The sequence below is a fragment of the Callionymus lyra genome, chromosome 15 (assembly GCF_982586985.1).
Source record: "Callionymus lyra chromosome 15, fCalLyr1.hap1.1, whole genome shotgun sequence".
NCBI classification, from domain to species: domain Eukaryota; kingdom Metazoa; phylum Chordata; class Actinopteri; order Syngnathiformes; family Callionymidae; genus Callionymus; species Callionymus lyra.
The window spans coordinates 1768784-1789789 of record NC_141832.1 but is presented as its reverse complement, the minus strand read 5'-3'; the positions used below and the strand labels follow the sequence as shown (position 1 = coordinate 1789789).

Sequence of the window (21006 nt, the reverse complement as noted above, 5' to 3'; positions counted from 1 at the left end):
CTCCACCTGCTGGTCACACACTATACTGTGACCTTTAGCTCCACCTGCTGGTCACACACTCTACTGTGACCTTTAGCTCCACCTGCTGGTCACACACTATACTGTGACCTTTAGCTCCACCTGCTGGTCACACACTCTACTGTGACCTTTAGCTCCACCTGCTGGTCACACACTCTACTGTGACCTTTAGCTCCACCTGCTGGTCACACACTATACTGTGACCTTTAGCTCCACCTGCTGGTCACACACTATACTGTGACCTTTAGCTCCACCTGCTGGTCACACACTATACTGTGACCTTTAGCTCCACCTGCTGGTCACACACTATACTGTGACCTTTAGCTCCACCTGCTGGTCACACACTATACTGTGACCTTTAGCTCCACCTGCTGGTCACACACTATACTGTGAACTTTAGCTCCACCTGCTGGTCACACACTCTACTGTGACCTTTAGCTCCACCTGCTGGTCACACACTCTACTGTGACCTTTAGCTCCACCTGCTGGTCACACACTATACTGTGACCTTTAGCACCACCTGCTGGTCACACACTCTACTGTGAACTTTAGCTCCACCTGCTGGTCACACACTCTACTGTAACCTTTAGCTCCACCTGCTGGTCACACACTCTACTGTGAACTTTAGCTCCACCTGCTGGTCACACACTCTACTGTGACCTTTAGCTCCACCTGCTGGTCACACACTATACTGTGACCTTTAGCTCCACCTGCTGGTCACACACTCTACTGTGAACTTTAGCTCCACCTGCTGGTCACACACTCTACTGTGAACTTTAGCTCCACCTGCTGGTCACACACTATACTGTGACCTTTAGCTCCACCTGCTGGTCACACACTCTACTGTGACCTTTAGCTCCACCTGCTGGTCACACACTATACTGTGACCTTTAGCTCCACCTGCTGGTCACACACTCTACTGTGACCTTTAGCTCCACCTGCTGGTCACACACTCTACTGTGACCTTTAGCTCCACCTGCTGGTCACACACTATACTGTGACCTTTAGCTCCACCTGCTGGTCACACACTCTACTGTGACCTTTAGCTCCACCTGCTGGTCACACACTCTACTGTGACCTTTAGCTCCACCTGCTGGTCACACACTATACTGTGACCTTTAGCTCCACCTGCTGGTCACACACTATACTGTGAACTTTAGCTCCACCTGCTGGTCACACACTCTACTGTGACCTTTAGCTCCACCTGCTGGTCACACACTCTACTGTGACCTTTAGCTCCACCTGCTGGTCACACACTCTACTGTGACCTTTAGCTCCACCTGCTGGTCACACACTCTACTGTGAACTTTAGCTCCACCTGCTGGTCACACACTCTACTGTGAACTTTAGCTCCACCTGCTGGTCACACACTATACTGTGAACTTTAGCTCCACCTGCTGGTCACACACTATACTGTGAACTTTAGCTCCACCTGCTGGTCACACACTATACTGTGAACTTTAGCTCCACCTGCTGGTCACACACTATACTGTGAACTTTAGCTCCACCTGCTGGTCACACACTATACTGTGAACTTTAGCTCCACCTGCTGGTCACACACTCTACTGTGACCTTTAGCTCCACCTGCTGGTCACACACTATACTGTGAACTTTAGCTCCACCTGCTGGTCACACACTATACTGTGACCTTTAGCTCCACCTGCTGGTCACACACTCTACTGTGACCTTTAGCTCCACCTGCTGGTCACACACTATACTGTGAACTTTAGCTCCACCTGCTGGTCACACACTATACTGTGAACTTTAGCTCCACCTGCTGGTCACACACTATACTGTGAACTTTAGCTCCACCTGCTGGTCACACACTATACTGTGAACTTTAGCTCCACCTGCTGGTCACACACTCTACTGTGAACTTTAGCTCCACCTGCTGGTCACACACTCTACTGTGAACTTTAGCTCCACCTGCTGGTCACACACTCTACTGTGAACTTTAGCTCCACCTGCTGGTCACACACTCTACTGTGACCTTTAGCTCCACCTGTTGGTCACACACTATACTGTGACCTTTAGCTCCACCTGCTGGTCACACACTCTACTGTGACCTTTAGCACCACCTGCTGGTCACACACTATACTGTGAACTTTAGCTCCACCTGCTGGTCACACACTATACTGTGAACTTTAGCTCCACCTGCTGGTCACACACTATACTGTGACCTTTAGCTCCACCTGCTGGTCACACACTCTACTGTGACCTTTAGCTCCACCTGCTGGTCACACACTCTACTGTGACCTTTAGCTCCACCTGCTGGTCACACACTCTACTGTGACCTTTAGCACCACCTGCTGGTCACACACTATACTGTGAACTTTAGCTCCACCTGCTGGTCACACACTCTACTGTGAACTTTAGCTCCACCTGCTGGTCACACACTCTACTGTGACCTTTAGCTCCACCTGCTGGTCACACACTCTACTGTAACCTTTATACTTGTATAAGTATATAATTTAAAGATCAAGATAAAACTGATAACACAACAGGAGTTCCAGAAAATCAAGGAAAAGCCTGAACAAATAGAAACGTCTTAATAAAAATGACTTACCTTTACTTACTTTAGCCGCCGCAGACTGATGAGTCACGCCGGAGGACGCGCGTAACTGGAGTGACGCAAAGCGACCGGAAGAGGGCGCTGTTGCGAGACACTCAGTGAAGCAGCCGTGTTTGAAAATGTTTCTCGTGTCGTAGAAACTGATTTAAAGTGTTATTGTCAAGTTATTGTCAAGCTTTATTTATAACATTTTGTTTTAAATATGAACTACGTCTCGTGACGTCATCAACTCGCGACTTTTTTTTTTTTTATCTTCACCAACCTGTTGTTTTTTTTTTACTTTTTAATAAAAAGCTCGATCATCATTTTAGAGCGTAAGAATAGATGTAAAGACCATCTACTGCAGCACAGACACATTTAACAGGCCTGAAGAATTCACTTTATATTATAAATATAGAATATATTCAATATATTCATGTTTAATGTGGAGTAAAATTATTAACTTTAATAGTAAATACTTTAACAGACACTAAGGTGTCGTCAAATGAATAACGTTGTATTAACTCACTAATATCGCTGTATGTACTACTTTGTTCATACAGCAGTATAACTTTTATACCAATGTTATAAGAAATGTATTCTGTTGTATTAACAAATACTCGTGTTAAAAAATAAAATGCTGTAAGTGTCTGAGCGTTCTTACCTTCATGAAGTTCAACTACTGCTACGACGCTAAAAATAAAGGTCATAATGTTTTCCTAAAACCAAGTATCCGTTTGAAACGTAGTAAATATTAAAGTTGATTTAAAAAAGCTGATAAAAGTTTATTGTGTTGAGACACAGCAGATCTAAAACACAAGGACACCAGCAGAAAAATCTATTTACAACAAAAGATGTGCTTCAGAGAAACTTGGTCCACGAGAATAAAAACACATGATTGAGCTTAAAAACAATCCCATGATCCTTCAGTTAAAATCCTCGGGGGGCAGGAATGTGCGACGATAAAAAGAGGGTCACAGTCCGGGCATGATGTAGGCGATGTTGTCCAGCGTGTTGGACTGTGGAGACACACACTGGTTACACACTGGTTACACACACAGGTCACACACACTGGTTACACACTGGTTACACACACAGGTCACACACACTGGTTACACACTGGTTACACACACAGGTCACACACACTGGTTACACACTGGTTACACACACAGGTCACACACACTGGTTACACACTGGTTACACACACTGGTCACACACACACTGGTCACACACACTGGTCACACACACACTGGTCACACACACTGGTCACACACATTGGTCACACACACACTGGTCACACACACACTGGTCACACACACTGGTCACACACACTGGTCACAAACACACTGGTCACACACACACTGGTCACACACACTGGTCACACACACTGGTCACACACACTGGTCACACACACTGGTCACACACACACTGGTCACACACACTGGTTACACACACTGGTCACACACACTGGTCACACACACACTTGTTACACACACTGGTCACACACACATTGGTCACACACACTGGTCACACACACACTGGTCACACACACTGGTCACACACACTGGTCACACACACTGGTCACACACACTGGTTACACACACTGGTCACACACACACTGGTCACACACACACTGGTCACACACACTGGTCACACACACTGGTCACACACACACTGGTCACACACACAGGTCACACACACAGGTCACACACACTGGTCACACACACTGGTCACACACACTGGTCACACACACACTGGTCACACACACAGGTCACACACACTGGTCACACACACTGGTCACACACACACTGGTCACACACACAGGTCACACACACTGGTCACACACACTGGTCACACACACACTGGTCACACACACACTGGTCACACGCACAGGTCACACACACTGGTCACACACACTGGTCACACACACACTGGTCACACACACTGGTCACACACACACTGGTCACACACACAGGTCACACACACTGGTCACACACACTGGTCACACACACTGGTCACACACACACAGGTTACACACACTGGTCACACACACTGGTTACACACACTGGTCACACACACTGGTCACACGCACAGGTCACACACACTGGTCACACACACTGGTCACACACACACTGGTCACACACACACTGGTCACACGCACAGGTCACACACACTGGTCACACACACTGGTCACACACACACTGGTCACACACACTGGTTACACACACTGGTCACACACACTGGTCACACACACTGGTTACACACACTGGTTACACACACTGGTCACACACACTGGTCACACACACACACTGGTTACACACACTGGTCACACACACTGGTTACACACACTGGTTACACACACTGGTCACACACACACACTGGTTACACACACTGGTTACACACACACACTGGTTACACACACTGGTTACACACACTGGTTACACACACTGGTTACACACACTGGTCACACACACACACTGGTTACACACACTGGTTACACACACTGGTCACACACACTGGTCACACACACTGGTCACACACACACACTGGTCACACACACTGGTTACACACACTGGTCACACACACTGGTCACACACACTGGTTACACACACTGGTCACACACACTGGTCACACACACTGGTCACACACACTGGTCACACACACTGGTTACACACACTGGTTACACACACTGGTCACACACACACTGGTCACACACACACTGGTTACACACACACTGGTTACACACACTGGTTACACACACTGGTCACACACACACTGGTCACACACACACACTGGTCACACACACACACTGGTCACACACACACACTGGTCACACACACACACTGGTCACACACACACAGGTCACACACACACAGGTCACACACACTGGTCACACACACTGGTCACACACACACTGGTTACACACACTGGTCACACACACACTGGTCACACACACACACTGGTCACACACACACACTGGTCACACACACACACTGGTCACACACACTGGTCACACACACTGGTCACACACACACTGGTCACACACACACTGGTCACACACACACTGGTCACCCACAGGTCACACACACAGGTCACACACACAGGTCACACACACTGGTCACACACACAGGTCACACACACTGGTCACACACACTGGTCACACACACACAGGTCACACACACACAGGTCACACACACACTGGTCACACACACACTGGTCACACACACTGGTCACCCACACTGGTCACCCACACTGGTCACACACACACTGGTCACACACACTGGTCACACACACTGGTCACACACACACACTGGTCACACACACACTGGTCACACACACTGGTAACACACACTGGTCACACACTCATGAGGACCTGAGGAGGACCAGGACTGACCAGGACGTTGCGAGGGCAGCCGTTGAGCTGCGGGATCTGAGCCGTGAGGCAGGTCAGCGGGCCGAGGGCACACAAGATGGAGTCCAGCAGGACGGACAGGCTCCCGGACACGGCCACCATCCCCTGAACACACACACACACACACACACACACACACACACACACACACACACACACACACACGTTAACTTAACTGCTGAACAGCTGGACGCTGCTGGTGTGCAGGGGTCGCGACCTCCGTCTCCTGCAGCCGGTGACCAATCAGCGACAGCGACTCTCCGAGCAGCTGCAGGTGAGCGGCGGCGTCGATGGGATCAACGTCTGGCACGCGGGCGGGAGAGAGGGACAGCGCGGCCGGCGCTCTGCTCGGCGACACCATGACGGTTCCCGCGGCGACCACTGTGACGGAGATGAACAGGTGAGCGAGGATCATGTGACCTCGTGCTACTGAAGGTGTAAACATATCTTTTGACATGAATAAATTAAATCAATTTTTTCCGATAGTTATTTTATGGATTATATTGCAATAAACTTTTAAAATATCCATCTTTGTTTTGAAATAAAACTTCCGGCCACTAGATGGCAGCGGTTTTTACATCCTCCGCAGCTTAAAACAATTCCTGCGAGAGAGTTGACTGAGGACGAGAGGATACAGTGAGTCCAGCAGCTTTTATAGCTGATGTTTGGACATATTTTGGTTAAAAGCAACAAATAAAAGCAGTTACTACTTTGTCAAGAGTCATGTGGTCTGTAAATACTACAACACCAGAGTCAAGTACTGGACAATACTACACATATATACTTGTTACTACACTATCACAACACCAGAGTCAAGTACTGGACAATACTACACATATATACTTGTTACTACACTATCACAACACCAGAGTCAAGTACTGGACAATACTACACATATATACTTGTTACTACACTATCACAACACCAGAGTCAAGTACTGGACAATACTACACATATATACTTGTTACTACACTATCACAACACCAGAGTCAAGTACTGGACAATACTACACATATATACTTGTTACTACACTATCACAACACCAGAGTCAAGTACTGGACAATACTACACATATATACTTGTTACTACACTATCACAACACCAGAGTCAAGTACTGGACAATACTACACATATATACTTGTTACTACACTATCACAACACCAGAGTCAAGTACTGGACAATACTACACATATATACTTGTTACTACACTATCACAACACCAGAGTCAAGTACTGGACAATACTACACATATATACTTGTTACTACACTATCACAACACCAGAGTCAAGTACTGGACAATACTACACATATATACTTGTTACTACACTATCACAACACCAGAGTCAAGTACTGGACAATACTACACATATATACTTGTTACTACACTATCACAACACCAGAGTCAAGTACTGGACAATACTACACATATATACTTGTTACTACACTATCACAACACCAGAGTCAAGTACTGGACAATACTACACATATATACTTGTTACTACACTATCACAACACCAGAGTCAAGTACTGGACAATACTACACATATACACTTGTTACTACACTATCACAACACCAGAGTCAAGTACTGGACAATACTACACATATATACTTGTTACTACACTATCACAACACCAGAGTCAAGTACTGGACAATTCTACACATATATACTTGTTACTACACTATCACAACACCAGAGTCAAGTACTGGACAATACTACACATATATACTTGTTACTACACTATCACAACACCAGAGTCAAGTACTGGACAATACTACACATATATACTTGTTACTACACTATCACAACACCAGAGTCAAGTACTGGACAATACTACACATATACACTTGTTACTACACTATCACAACACCAGAGTCAAGTACTGGACAATACTACACATATATACTTGTTACTACACTATCACAACACCAGAGTCAAGTACTGGACAATTCTACACATATATACTTGTTACTACACTATCACAACACCAGAGTCAAGTACTGGACAATACTACACATATATACTTGTTACTACACTATCACAACACCAGAGTCAAGTACTGGACAATACTACACATATATACTTGTTACTACACTATCACAACACCAGAGTCAAGTACTGGACAATACTACACATATATACTTGTTACTACACTATCACAACACCAGAGTCAAGTACTGGACAATACTACACATATATACTTGTTACTACACTATCACAACACCAGAGTCAAGTACTGGACAATACTACACATATATCCTTGTTACTACACTATCACAACACCAGAGTCAAGTACTGGACAATACTACACATATATACTTGTTACTACACTATCACAACACCAGAGTCAAGTACTGGACAATACTACACATATATACTTGTTACTACACTATCACAACACCAGAGTCAAGTACTGGACAATACTACACATATATACTTGTTACTACACTATCACAACACCAGAGTCAAGTACTGGACAATTCTACACATATATACTTGTTACTACACTATCACAACACCAGAGTCAAGTACTGGACAATACTACACATATATACTTGTTACTACACTATCACAACACCAGAGTCAAGTACTGGACAATACTACACATATACACTTGTTACTACACTATCACAACACCAGAGTCAAGTACTGGACAATACTACACATATATACTTGTTACTACACTATCACAACACCAGAGTCAAGTACTGGACAATACTACACATATACACTTGTTACTACACTATCACAACACCAGAGTCAAGTACTGGACAATTCTACACATATATACTTGTTACTACACTATCACAACACCAGAGTCAAGTACTGGACAATACTACACATATATACTTGTTACTACACTATCACAACACCAGAGTCAAGTACTGGACAATACTACACATATATACTTGTTACTACACTATCACAACACCAGAGTCAAGTACTGGACAATTCTACACATATATACTTGTTACTACACTATCACAACACCAGAGTCAAGTACTGGACAATTCTACACATATATACTTGTTACTACACTATCACAACACCAGAGTCAAGTACTGGACAATTCTACACATATATACTTGTTACTACACTATCACAACACCAGAGTCAAGTACTGGACAATACTACACATATATATACTTGTTACTACACTATCACAACACCAGAGTCAAGTACTGGACAATACTACACATATATCCATGTTACTACACTATCACAACACCAGAGTCAAGTACTGGACAATACTACACATATATACTTGTTACTACACTATCACAACACCAGAGTCAAGTACTGGACAATACTACACATATATATACTTGTTACTACACTATCACAACACCAGAGTCAAGTACTGGACAATACTACACATATATCCTTGTTACTACACTATCACAACACCAGAGTCAAGTACTGGACAATACTACACATATATATACTTGTTACTACACTATCACAACACCAGAGTCAAGTACTGGACAATACTACACATATATCCTTGTTACTACACTATCACAACACCAGAGTCAAGTACTGGACAATACTACACATATATCCTTGTTACTACACTATCACAACACCAGAGTCAAGTACTGGACAATACTACACATATATATACTTGTTACTACACTATCACAACACCAGAGTCAAGTACTGGACAATACTACACATATATCCTTGTTACTACACTATCACAACACCAGAGTCAAGTACTGGACAATACTACACATATATCCTTGTTACTACACTATCACAACACCAGAGTCAAGTACTCAACAATACTACACATATATACTTGTTACTACACTATCACAACACCAGAGTCAAGTACTGGACAATACTACACATATATCCTTGTTACTACACTATCACAACACCAGAGTCAAGTACTGGACAATACTACACATATATACTTGTTACTACACTATCACAACACCAGAGTCAAGTACTGGACAATACTACACATATATACTTGTTACTACACTATCACAACACCAGAGTCAAGTACTGGACAATACTACACATATATACTTGTTACTACACTATCACAACACCAGAGTCAAGTACTGGACAATACTACACATATATACTTGTTACTACACTATCACAACACCAGAGTCAAGTACTGGACAATACTACACATATATACTTGTTACTACACTATCACAACACCAGAGTCAAGTACTGGACAATACTACACATATATACTTGTTACTACACTATCACAACACCAGAGTCAAGTACTGGACAATACTACACATATATACTTGTTACTACACTATCACAACACCAGAGTCAAGTACTGGACAATACTACACATATATACTTGTTACTGCACTATCACAACACCAGAGTCAAGTACTCAACAATACTACACATATATACTTGTTACTACACTATCACAACACCAGAGTCAAGTACTGGACAATACTACACATATACACTTGTTACTACACTATCACAACACCAGAGTCAAGTACTGGACAATACTACACATATATACTTGTTACTACACTATCACAACACCAGAGTCAAGTACTGGACAATACTACACATATATACTTGTTACTACACTATCACAACACCAGAGTCAAGTACTGGACAATACTACACATATATACTTGTTACTACACTATCACAACACCAGAGTAAGTACTGGACAATACTACACATATATACTTGTTACTACACTATCACAACACCAGAGTAAGTACTGGACAATACTACACATATATACTTGTTACTGCACTATCACAACACCAGAGTCAAGTACTCAACAATACTACACATATATACTTGTTACTACACTATCACAACACCAGAGTCAAGTACTGGACAATACTACACATATATACTTGTTACTACACTATCACAACACCAGAGTCAAGTACTGGACAATACTACACATATATACTTGTTACTACACTATCACAACACCAGAGTCAAGTACTGGACAATACTACACATATATACTTGTTACTACACTATCACAACACCAGAGTCAAGTACTGGACAATACTACACATATATACTTGTTACTACACTATCACAACACCAGAGTCAAGTACTGGACAATACTACACATATATACTTGTTACTGCACTATCACAACACCAGAGTCAAGTACTCAACAATACTACACACATATATACTTGTTACTACACTATCACAACACCAGAGTCAAGTACTGGACAATACTACACATATATACTTGTTACTGCACTATCACAACACCAGAGTCAAGTACTCAACAATACTACACATATATACTTGTTACTACACTATCACAGTACATGGTAACGTTGACTCTGTATTGTATCAACATAAACTTCACACGAACCTTTGCTCTTGTTCTCACTCGAGCTCTTCTGTTTCACCGTCGTTGCCTCAGCTTTGTTCTGCTTGTGCTGCAGATACTGAGCCTTCTGTTTCCACACCTGCCACACACACACACACACACACACACACACACACACACACACCTGTTAGAAACACACACAAAGGCAGCAAACGCCACAAGAAAAAAAACACACACCAGTTTGTCTTTCTCAGGCATTGCCTTCCACACCTCCGCCAGCTTCTTGCTCAGCTCACCAAAGACTAAAAGAGACACAGTTTTAGTTGTGCGTTCAAGTTTGTCGTCACCAGTTGTGTGTTGGTACCGAGTCCAGGCTGCTCCGCGTTAATGTTGACCCGGTACTCCTTACAGAACACCTGATAGGCCGTCGTGTTCTTCTTCTTCGGCTGAGACACCAGACAAAAACGTTACAACGAGGCCCGCGGGTCGAACCGGGTCCACCGGGTCGAACCGGGTCCACCGGGTCTCACCTTGTCCTTGTCATGCTTGTCTCGGTCCTCCTTGTCCTTCTTCTTCTTCTTCTCCGGGGCCTCTCCGCCGTGGTGGTGGTGCTGAGGCAGTGGCGTGCCCATGGCGTACATGGGGCCGACGGCGCTGTGCGTGACGGTGGGGTGTCCGGAGTGACCGTGGCCGTGGCTCTTGGACGAGTCTGGGGGGGGAAGAGGGTCAAGAGGTCAGAGGTCAGTCCTCAAGAGACACGTCTCACCCTTTTTCTTAAACTCGCCTCCGCTGGTTTTGCTGTGTTTCTTATCCTTCCCGCTCTTCTCTTTGTCTCGGTCTTTCTCCTTGTCCTTCTTCTTCTTGCTCTTCTTGCTCTTCTTCTTCTTCTTGGACAAGTGAGTGTAGGAGTCGTCGATGACCAGTTCTCCGGCCTCCAGCTCCGCCCCCGACGAGGAGCTGTCGTCGCCCAAGCCTCCGCCGTAGTGACCTGACGACACACCGGCAAATATCAACCTTTTTACTGTCGGATAAATATGACTTTAAATCAAGAACGATTAACAGTTTGAATCTCATTTCATTTTCCTCCATTTATCCACATGTTTCATGTGTACATGTTTAGACTTGCCTCTTTTTTTTAAATGCATATTGACCTTGTGTATCCAGTGCCTTCATGTAAAAAATCTTCGATAAGACTGGATATAATCCAAACATGCACGATGCAGGCTCACAACCAGACGTACTGTGAGTTCCAAACTTCCTTTACATCCAATAATAACGTCTAATAAAATCAGTTCAACCTTCTGTTCTCACCAAACACAAGCAGCAGGTTTGCATGTAAAGACAAAGTAGAGAAGCTCTGACGATACTTCTCTTAGTATACTAGAAGTTAGTATCATCAGGATAGTGTACGTACTAACTAGTAACTAATCCTCCACAGATAGTATGTCTCAAACATACTTCTCTTAGTATACTAGAAGTTAGTATCATCAGGATAGTGTTCGTACTAACTAGTAACTAATCCTCCACAGATAGTATGTCTCAAACATACTTCTCTTAGTATACTAGAAGTTAGTATGCATCAGGATCGTGTACGTACTAACTAGTAACTAATCCTCCACAGATAGTATGTCTCAAACATACTTCTCTTAGTATACTAGAAGTTAGTATGCATCAGGATAGTGTATGTACTAACTAGTAACTAATCCTCCACAGATAGTATGTCTCAAACATACTTCTCTTAGTATACTAGAAGTTAGTATGCATCAGGATAGTGTACGTACTAACTAGTAACTAATCCTCCACAGATAGTATGTCTCAAATCACACACTTCTCTTAGTATACTAGAAGTTAGTATCATCAGGACAGTGTTCGTACTAACTAGTAACTAATCCTCCACAGATAGTATGTCTCAAACATACTTCTCTTAGTACACTAGAAGTTAGCATCATCAGGATAGTGTACGTACTAACTAGTAACTAATCCTCCACAGATAGTATGTCTCAAACATACTTCTCTTAGTATACTAGAAGTTAGTATCATCAGGATAGTGTACGTACTAACTAGTAACTAATCCTCCACAGATAGTATGTCTCAAACATACTTCTCTTAGTATACTAGAAGTTAGTATGCATCAGGATAGTGTACATACTAACTAGTAACTAATCCTCCACAGATAGTATGTCTCAAACATACTTCTCTTAGTATACTAGAAGTTAGTATTCATCAGGATAGTGTACGTACTAACTATTAACTAATCCTCCACAGATAGTATGTCTCAAACATACTTCTCTTAGTATACTAGAAGTTAGTATCATCAGGATAGTGTACGTACTAACTAGTAACTAATCCTCCACAGATAGTATGTCTCAAACATACTTCTCTTAGTATACTAGAAGTTAGTATTCATCAGGATAGTGTACGTACTAACTAGTAACTAATCCTCCACAGATAGTATGTCTCAAACATACTTCTCTTAGTATACTAGAAGTTAGTATCATCAGGATAGTGTACGTACTAACTAGTAACTAATCCTCCACAGATAGTATGTCTCAAATATACTTCTCTTAGTATACTAGAAGTTAGTATTCATCAGGATAGTGTACGTACTAACTAGTAACTAATCCTCCACAGATAGTATGTCTCAAACATACTTCTCTTAGTATACTAGAAGTTAGTATCATCAGGATAGTGTACGTACTAACTAGTAACTAATCCTCCACAGATAGTATGTCTCAAACATACTTCTCTTAGTATACTAGAAGTTAGTATCATCAGGATAGTGTACGTACTAACTAGTAACTAATCCTCCACAGATAGTATGTCTCAAACATACTTTTCTTAGTATACTAGAAGTTAGTATTCATCAGGATAGTGTACGTACTAACTATTAACTAATCCTCCACAGATAGTATGTCTCAAACATACTTCTCTTAGTATACTAGAAGTTAGTATCATCAGGATAGTGTACGTACTAACTAGTAACTAATCCTCCACAGATAGTTTGTCTCAAATCAAACTCTGCTGCTACACACTAACAGGAAATGACTCGACAGCTTCTACTTCTACTACTATTTAACGATGTTTCAACCAGCTGTAGTAACACTATCGCCACCTGCTGGCAGCACGTTTTGCAAGTTTGGAAAAAGAAATAAAGAAAAAATATGAGAATCGAAATATTGGCGAGATATTTAAGCTGGTATCAGCAGCGAAGATGTGTCGTTCTCCTACTGCTGCTGAAAATACACCTGGAAGTATATGAATATATATGTATTTATATATGACGTAACTTCCGTTTAAAACGTCACTAAGATGGAGCAGTTTAGGGTGGTTAGTGTCCATCGATCCATACTCAGTTTTGTGGGTGTGTTAGTGACAATGTAGTGTGCATGGTGCACTAAATTTCGCATACTAAGAATTGAGACGCACTTACGCACTAAAAATACCAACTTTGAGTACGCTAGTATGTGATTTGAGATACAGCATAGTTTTACTTCCCACAGCTCGCTCCTGAATGGATCCTCAGAAGGATCTGATAGACCTGGAGATTGATTGATTGATTGATTGATTGATTGATTGATTGATTGAGATGTTAACACCAACTCTGATCTACCATAATGACTTTACGCTCATGTACGACTAGCAGATTTAACTTCTTGTTAGCTGTGACATGTGACTAAACATGTATTCAATATTTTCTCCTCTACACCAGTTTTACTGAACTGTGTGAGACATGAAGGTCATTAAATGCTGATGTTATTTTAAAACGAGTCAATGTCATCTTAACGTAGTCTTGTTTATTTGTGCTTTTTGTGTCACTGTGTTGACCTTTTAAAGAAAGTATTTTTAACTGTGTATCATTTTGTTGACCCTGGTCTTACCTCACTTACTTATAACGACGAAAAAGTAACACAAACTTTTACAAATGTCCCCCACTCTCTCTTCTCCAACATGATTCTTTTATCAAAGTCCGTTTGAAGCGACAAAAACACGTGAAAGATTCCTTGTGATTCCACTCACCTTCCACCTCCACCTCCTTCCCCACCACCGGGAGCGGATCCCGACTCTGAGGTAGTTTCTTCTTCGGCGACTTTGACGAGTGCGTCCGGTCTCGGTCCTTGTCCTTCTTGACGCCCTTGGACGAGTGCGGCGCGGTGACGGGGAAGCTCTCCGACTCCTCTTTCTCCGGCGACATGATGAGTTTCATCTTCAGCCCGTCGGCCTCCCGGAGCGTCAGGGGCTCCTCTTTGGCGGAGCCGCCGTGGAACAGCGAAGACTTGGAGGACGAGTGTTTCTTGGAGGAAGACGACGAGGGACGGGAGTGAGAGAGGGAGTGGCCGCTTTTGCTTCCACTGCTTCCCTCGCGCTTGCGGTCTTTGGAGGAGTGCGAGGAGAACGAGGGGTAGGAGGGCTTCTTGTGCAGGCTGGGGCTGGGCTCCGAACCCGTGGCCATGGGGGAGGTGATGGCCTGCAGGAGTCCCATGGCCGTGTCCGTGGAGTGGGACGACGAAGGCGACGACAGCGTTGGGGAGCGATCCAGGGATTTGTGCTTCTTCTTGTGGGGAGGAGGGCCCAGCCCGTCGTGGTCTGGGGAACACAGTCACAGATCAATAACATGCAAAAATCGAAAGAAAAAAAAAGTTTTTTTTAATTAGGATGGGCCTGAACTGCACCGGTTCTTGCACGGTTCTTGCAAAATAGTAGATGTCAGTGATGAGCCATAAGAGCCGATCACTGATAGTGATCGGCTCTTATGGCTCATCGCTTTCACAGAAATCTGTTATTTTGGTAATAAGAATCGGCAGATCATTTTTCGGTTTATTTGCGTCGCCTTCAGGCCTGTTAACCTCATCGCCTCGATGACTCATTATATTTCGACAGCCGTTTAAAATTTAAAGTGTTTCGTGTCAAAGCCGTTCAGCAAGCTTCCTCCGCACGATGCAATATTTACACGCTCGACACACACAGTGTAAAACCTCCACACAGCAGACATGCTGGTTGTGGTTTGTCGTTTGTTGCACCGACGCCCACTAGGGGTTTTTTTGATCATCAGTTTTTCACGGAAATCAGACGAAGATCATTTTGGGCAAATACTTCAATGTTCTTTATGTGTTATTTACTTCCAGCACAGATGCTCTTGAATTCAATTGCTGTCTTGATGCACGTTGCAAACTAACCTTCTTATGAAGTGATGAAAACAGTCAAAAAAACAAATCAAACCAAACTAAGCCATTAAATAAAAAATAAACCTTTCATAAAAATACAAATTAAAAAACAATTATATATATATATATAGATATGATCTCAATAATCACTCAAAAATCAGTTTGACTGGCATCACAAGTTTCAAATTCTTGAGCACAGTCTCCGGCACCGAAACCGTTTCAAAAGTACTGGATAAAACCTTAACAAAACCCATCCCTAGTATTTAAGCAACAAACCTCTGTAGTAGTAGTCGTCGCTGTGTTTCTTCTTCTTCTTGTGCACGTCTGGTCCCAGCAAGAAAAGCTCAGAGTCCTAGAGTGAAATAAGTTTGTTAGTAAATCTAAATATTTGTGATTCAAAAATACATAACATTTCTAGTCCGACTTGAAGCTTTTCGTAACATTATAAAACAGCTGTAAGGAACATAAATGAAGGCTAACATACAATACCTGACTACAATTCCACTCGAGGCTTAATCTCTACTCTCATAAAACATACTTTAGCTCGTTTCTTGGAAGATTTGCGGACCTCAGCGGCCATCTCTTCTTCCTCCCGGAGCAGGTCCTTGTAGGAGCGTCTCTTCTCCCTCTGGCTGCGACCGGCGACCAGGCCAGGCTCCCCATCCATGGCGAAGTCTGGAGACACAAGACCTGAGACTCAACAGAGCGGCGGCGGTCACTCGGGGAGCACACATGTAAACGTGACATTACCCATCCCTCCTTTACTCTTCAGTTCCTCATAAGCCATGGTGTTCTCGGCGCTGTCAAGACGAGTGGTTGTTGACCTGGAAATACAAGAGGACAAAGTTACAATTTAAAGCTGTTCAACATAAGAGACAGTCGTGAGTTGTAACTAAAAGTCATGTGATAACAGAAACATCAACACTGTTTAAAACATCCAAGTTAGACTATAAATGGTTAAAATAAGGAACTTCTAATAACAAGTACACATAGTAAAACTAACAAACTCCCGCCTACTTTCGTGAAGATGCACAAACACACCCCCTTCTACGTTCAATTCGACCGCCTGCCTTTCACTCACCCGAAACCTCCAGCCGGCGGTGCCCACCCCCGAGCCGGCTACTTTCGCTCAGGACAGCTCGGTGCTTTCGACACAGCTAGGCCGCCGCTCCGCTGAGGGTGGGAAAATGAACCGTGCATTACAATTTAACCCGCCTCACGACTTCATCCGCTCAGAAGGTGCACTTCGAGTGATCGTCTTGAATCGGCATTCGTATTAATGGCGTGTTTCTTTCATTTAAGTACCTTTGTGTGTTCAATTTAAGCGGGCCCGGGCGCCATCTTGGTCTTGGACGTACACAAACGGGTTTCTCACTGGGCGGGGCTTGGATGGCGGCAGCCAATCAGAAAGGGGGAATTGTGGCGGTTTTCCCAACGACACTGTTATTATTATTATTATTATTATATTTTTTATTATCATTATTATTATTAGTCTAAAAATGGGATACAAACATTTGAAAAATGTTTAAAACGTTATTTTAAAAATTAAAGAAAAAAAATAGGAAACGTGACAATGAATCATTTCTTATCTTTAGTTACCTGGATGATCCCGAGATGTTCCCGTTCCAGAGTGGAAAATCTAAACTTACACCACACACTTTAATATTTTGATACTTGCTGAAGCACCAGAGACACAGATGTATAATCAAAACATTTATTGAGACATTTAAAAACCCATTTTCACAGAACAAATCCGTCAGAAAACATGCAAAAACGTAAATGATACAGAAGCCGTTACAAAAGCCGTATAGTTTTTAACGGAATATTAACCATGAACATTTGTAGGCAGAAATAGAAACAAACTGAAGTCACGCTGAACATCGTTGCTCCTGCTTTCAAGGGAACCTGGGCGTCGAACCGAGATCGAATCCTGACGCGTCTTTAGATTTTAATGTGTCTTCCTGGACATTATTGTCAAAACAAGTCGTTTTTCTGTCTCTGACTCTTCATCATCAGCTCGTCTTCCTCAACCATGATTGTGGTTCAAAGACAGATCGAACCGAAACATCGACATCATGTTAGGATTGAGATTAATGTTCAAGTCTTTTGTCAAAACAAAATGATTATAATTCAAAATATTATTCGGTATTTTCCACTCATTGGAGAATTTTTTTATTTCCTCATCAGAAAGTTCAGAAGAAAAACATTTTGTCGCCATGACTCGAGTCTTTTGATTCATGAGTTCTTGAAGGATCTTAAAGAGTCACTGAGTCGGACCCGAGTCACCATGACTCGAGTGTTTTGATTCATGAGTTCTTGAAGGATCTTAAAGAGTCATTGAGTCGGACCCGAGTCACCATGACTCGAGTGTTTTGATTCATGAGTTCTTGAAGGATCTTAAAGAGTCACTGAGTCGGACCCGAGTCACCATGACTCGAGTGTTTTGATTCATGAGTTCTTGAAGGATCTTAAAGAGTCATTGAGTCGGACCCGAGTCACCATGACTCGAGTGTTTTGATTCATGAGTTCTTGAAGGATCTTAAAGAGTCATTGAGTCGGAACCGAGTCACCATGACTCGAGTGTTTTGATTCATGAGTTCTTGAAGGATCTTAAAGAGTCACTGAGTCGGACCCGAGTCACCATGACTCGAGTGTTTTGATTCATGAGTTCTTGAAGGATCTTAAAGAGTCATTGAGTCGGACCCGAGTCACCATGACTCGAGTCTTTTGATTCATGAGTTCTTGAAGGATCTTAAAGAGTCACTGAGTCGGACCCGAGTCACCATGACTCGAGTCTTTTGATTCATGAGTTCTTGAAGGTTCTTAAAGAGTCATTGAGTCGGACCCGAGTCACCATGACTCGAGTGTTTTGATTCATGAGTTCTTGAAGGTTCTTAAAGAGTCATTGAGTCGGACCCGAGTCACCATGACTCGAGTGTTTTGATTCATGAGTTCTTGAAGGTTCTTAAAGAGTCATTGAGTCGGACCCGAGTCACCATGACTCGAGTGTTTTGATTCATGAGTTCTTGAAGGATCTTAAAGAGTCACTGAGTCGGACCCGAGTCACCATGACTCGAGTGTTTTGATTCATGAGTTCTTGAAGGATCTTAAAGAGTCATTGAGTCGGACCCGAGTCACCATGACTCGAGTGTTTTGATTCATGAGTTCTTGAAGGTTCTTAAAGAGTCATTGAGTCGGACCCGAGTCACCATGACTCGAGTGTTTTGATTCATGAGTTCTTGAAGGATCTTAAAGAGTCACTGAGTCGGACCCGAGTCACCATGACTCGAGTGTTTTGATTCATGAGTTCTTGAAGGATCTTAAAGAGTCATTGAGTCGGACCCGAGTCACCATGACTCGAGTCTTTTGATTCATGAGTCCTTGAAGGATCTTAAAGAGTCACTGAGTCGGACCCGAGTCACCATGACTCGAGTCTTTTGATTCATGAGTTCTTGAAGGATCTTAAAGAGTCACTGAGTCGGACCCGAGTCACCATGACTCGAGTCTTTTGATTCATGAGTTCTTGAAGGTTCTTAAAGAGTCATTGAGTCGGACCCGAGTCACCATGACTCGAGTGTTTTGATTCATGAGTTCTTGAAGGTTCTTAAAGAGTCATTGAGTCGGACCCGAGTCACCATGACTCGAGTGTTTTGATTCATGAGTTCTTGAAGGATCTTAAAGAGTCACTGAGTCGGACCCGAGTCACCATGACTCGAGTGTTTTGATTCATGAGTTCTTGAAGGTTCTTAAAGAGTCACTGAGTCGGACCCGAGTCACCATGACTCGAGTGTTTTGATTCATGAGTTCTTGAAGGATCTTAAAGAGTCACTGAGTCGGACCCGAGTCACCATGACTCGAGTGTTTTGATTCATGAGTTCTTGAAGGATCTTAAAGAGTCATTGAGTCGGACCCGAGTCACCATGACTCGAGTGTTTTGATTCATGAGTTCTTGAAGGTTCTTAAAGAGTCACTGAGTCGGACCCGAGTCACCATGACTCGAGTGTTTTGATTCATGAGTTCTTGAAGGATCTTAAAGAGTCATTGAGTCGGACCCGAGTCACCATGACTCGAGTGTTTTGATTCATGAGTTCTTGAAGGATCTTAAAGAGTCACTGAGTCGGACCCGAGTCACCATGACTCGAGTCTTTTGATTCATGAGTTCTTGAAGGATCTTAATGAGTCACTGAGTCGGACCCGAGTCACCATGACTCAAGTGTTTTGTTTCATGAGTTCTTGAAGGATCTAAAAGAGTCATTGAGTCGGACCCGAGTCACCATGACTCGAGTGTTTTGATTCATGAGTTCTTGAAGGTTCTTAAAGAGTCACTGAGTCGGACCCGAGTCACCATGACTCGAGTGTTTTGTTTCATGAGTTCTTGAAGGATCTAAAAGAGTCACTGAGTCGGACCCGAGTCACCATGACTCGAGTGTTTTGATTCATGAGTTCTTGAAGGTTCTTAAAGAGTCACTGAGTCGGACCCGAGTCACCATGACTCGAGTGTTTTGATTCATGAGTTCTTGAAGGATCTTAAAGAGTCACTGAGTCGGACCCGAGTCACC

General features: G+C 43.0%; 1 protein-coding gene across 2 annotated transcripts; it reads right to left on the bottom strand.

Annotated features, from left to right (window-relative positions):
* Nucleotides 1-3373: 3373 nt before the first annotated feature.
* Nucleotides 3374-17823, bottom strand: hmgxb4a (HMG box domain containing 4a). Of its 2 annotated transcripts, none has more exons than XM_087809911.1 (14): nucleotides 17753-17823; nucleotides 17529-17620; nucleotides 17198-17271; nucleotides 17016-17122; nucleotides 16724-16799; nucleotides 15303-15869; nucleotides 12070-12273; nucleotides 11816-11994; nucleotides 11650-11731; nucleotides 11523-11587; nucleotides 11328-11424; nucleotides 6199-6362; nucleotides 5964-6086; nucleotides 3374-3588 (listed from the first exon to the last, which is right to left on the bottom strand). In XM_087809911.1, exons 3-14 carry the CDS (start codon nucleotides 17232-17234, stop codon nucleotides 3544-3546), a joined length of 1746 nt encoding a protein of 581 aa, XP_087666037.1. In that variant the 5' UTR covers nucleotides 17235-17271; nucleotides 17529-17620; nucleotides 17753-17823; the 3' UTR covers nucleotides 3374-3543. The 2 variants fall into 2 exon arrangements, with proteins under 2 accessions (XP_087666037.1, XP_087666036.1); XM_087809910.1 differs by having other exon boundaries at nucleotides 3377-3588; nucleotides 16986-17122.
* Nucleotides 17824-21006: the final 3183 nt, after the last annotated feature.

Bases quoted from the DNA above. Each gene is read 5' to 3' on its own strand.
- hmgxb4a (XM_087809910.1), bottom strand. From the start codon at position 17,234: ATGGCTTATGAGGAACTGAAGAGTAAAGGAGGGATGG. The intron at 15,870-16,723 runs GTTTGTTGCTTA...TGTGTTCCCCAG, and splicing joins CGACGACTACTACTACAGAG to ACCACGACGGGCTGGGCCCT. The intron at 6,363-11,327 runs GTTCGTGTGAAG...TCTCCGTCACAG, and splicing joins GAGTGAGAACAAGAGCAAAG to TGGTCGCCGCGGGAACCGTC.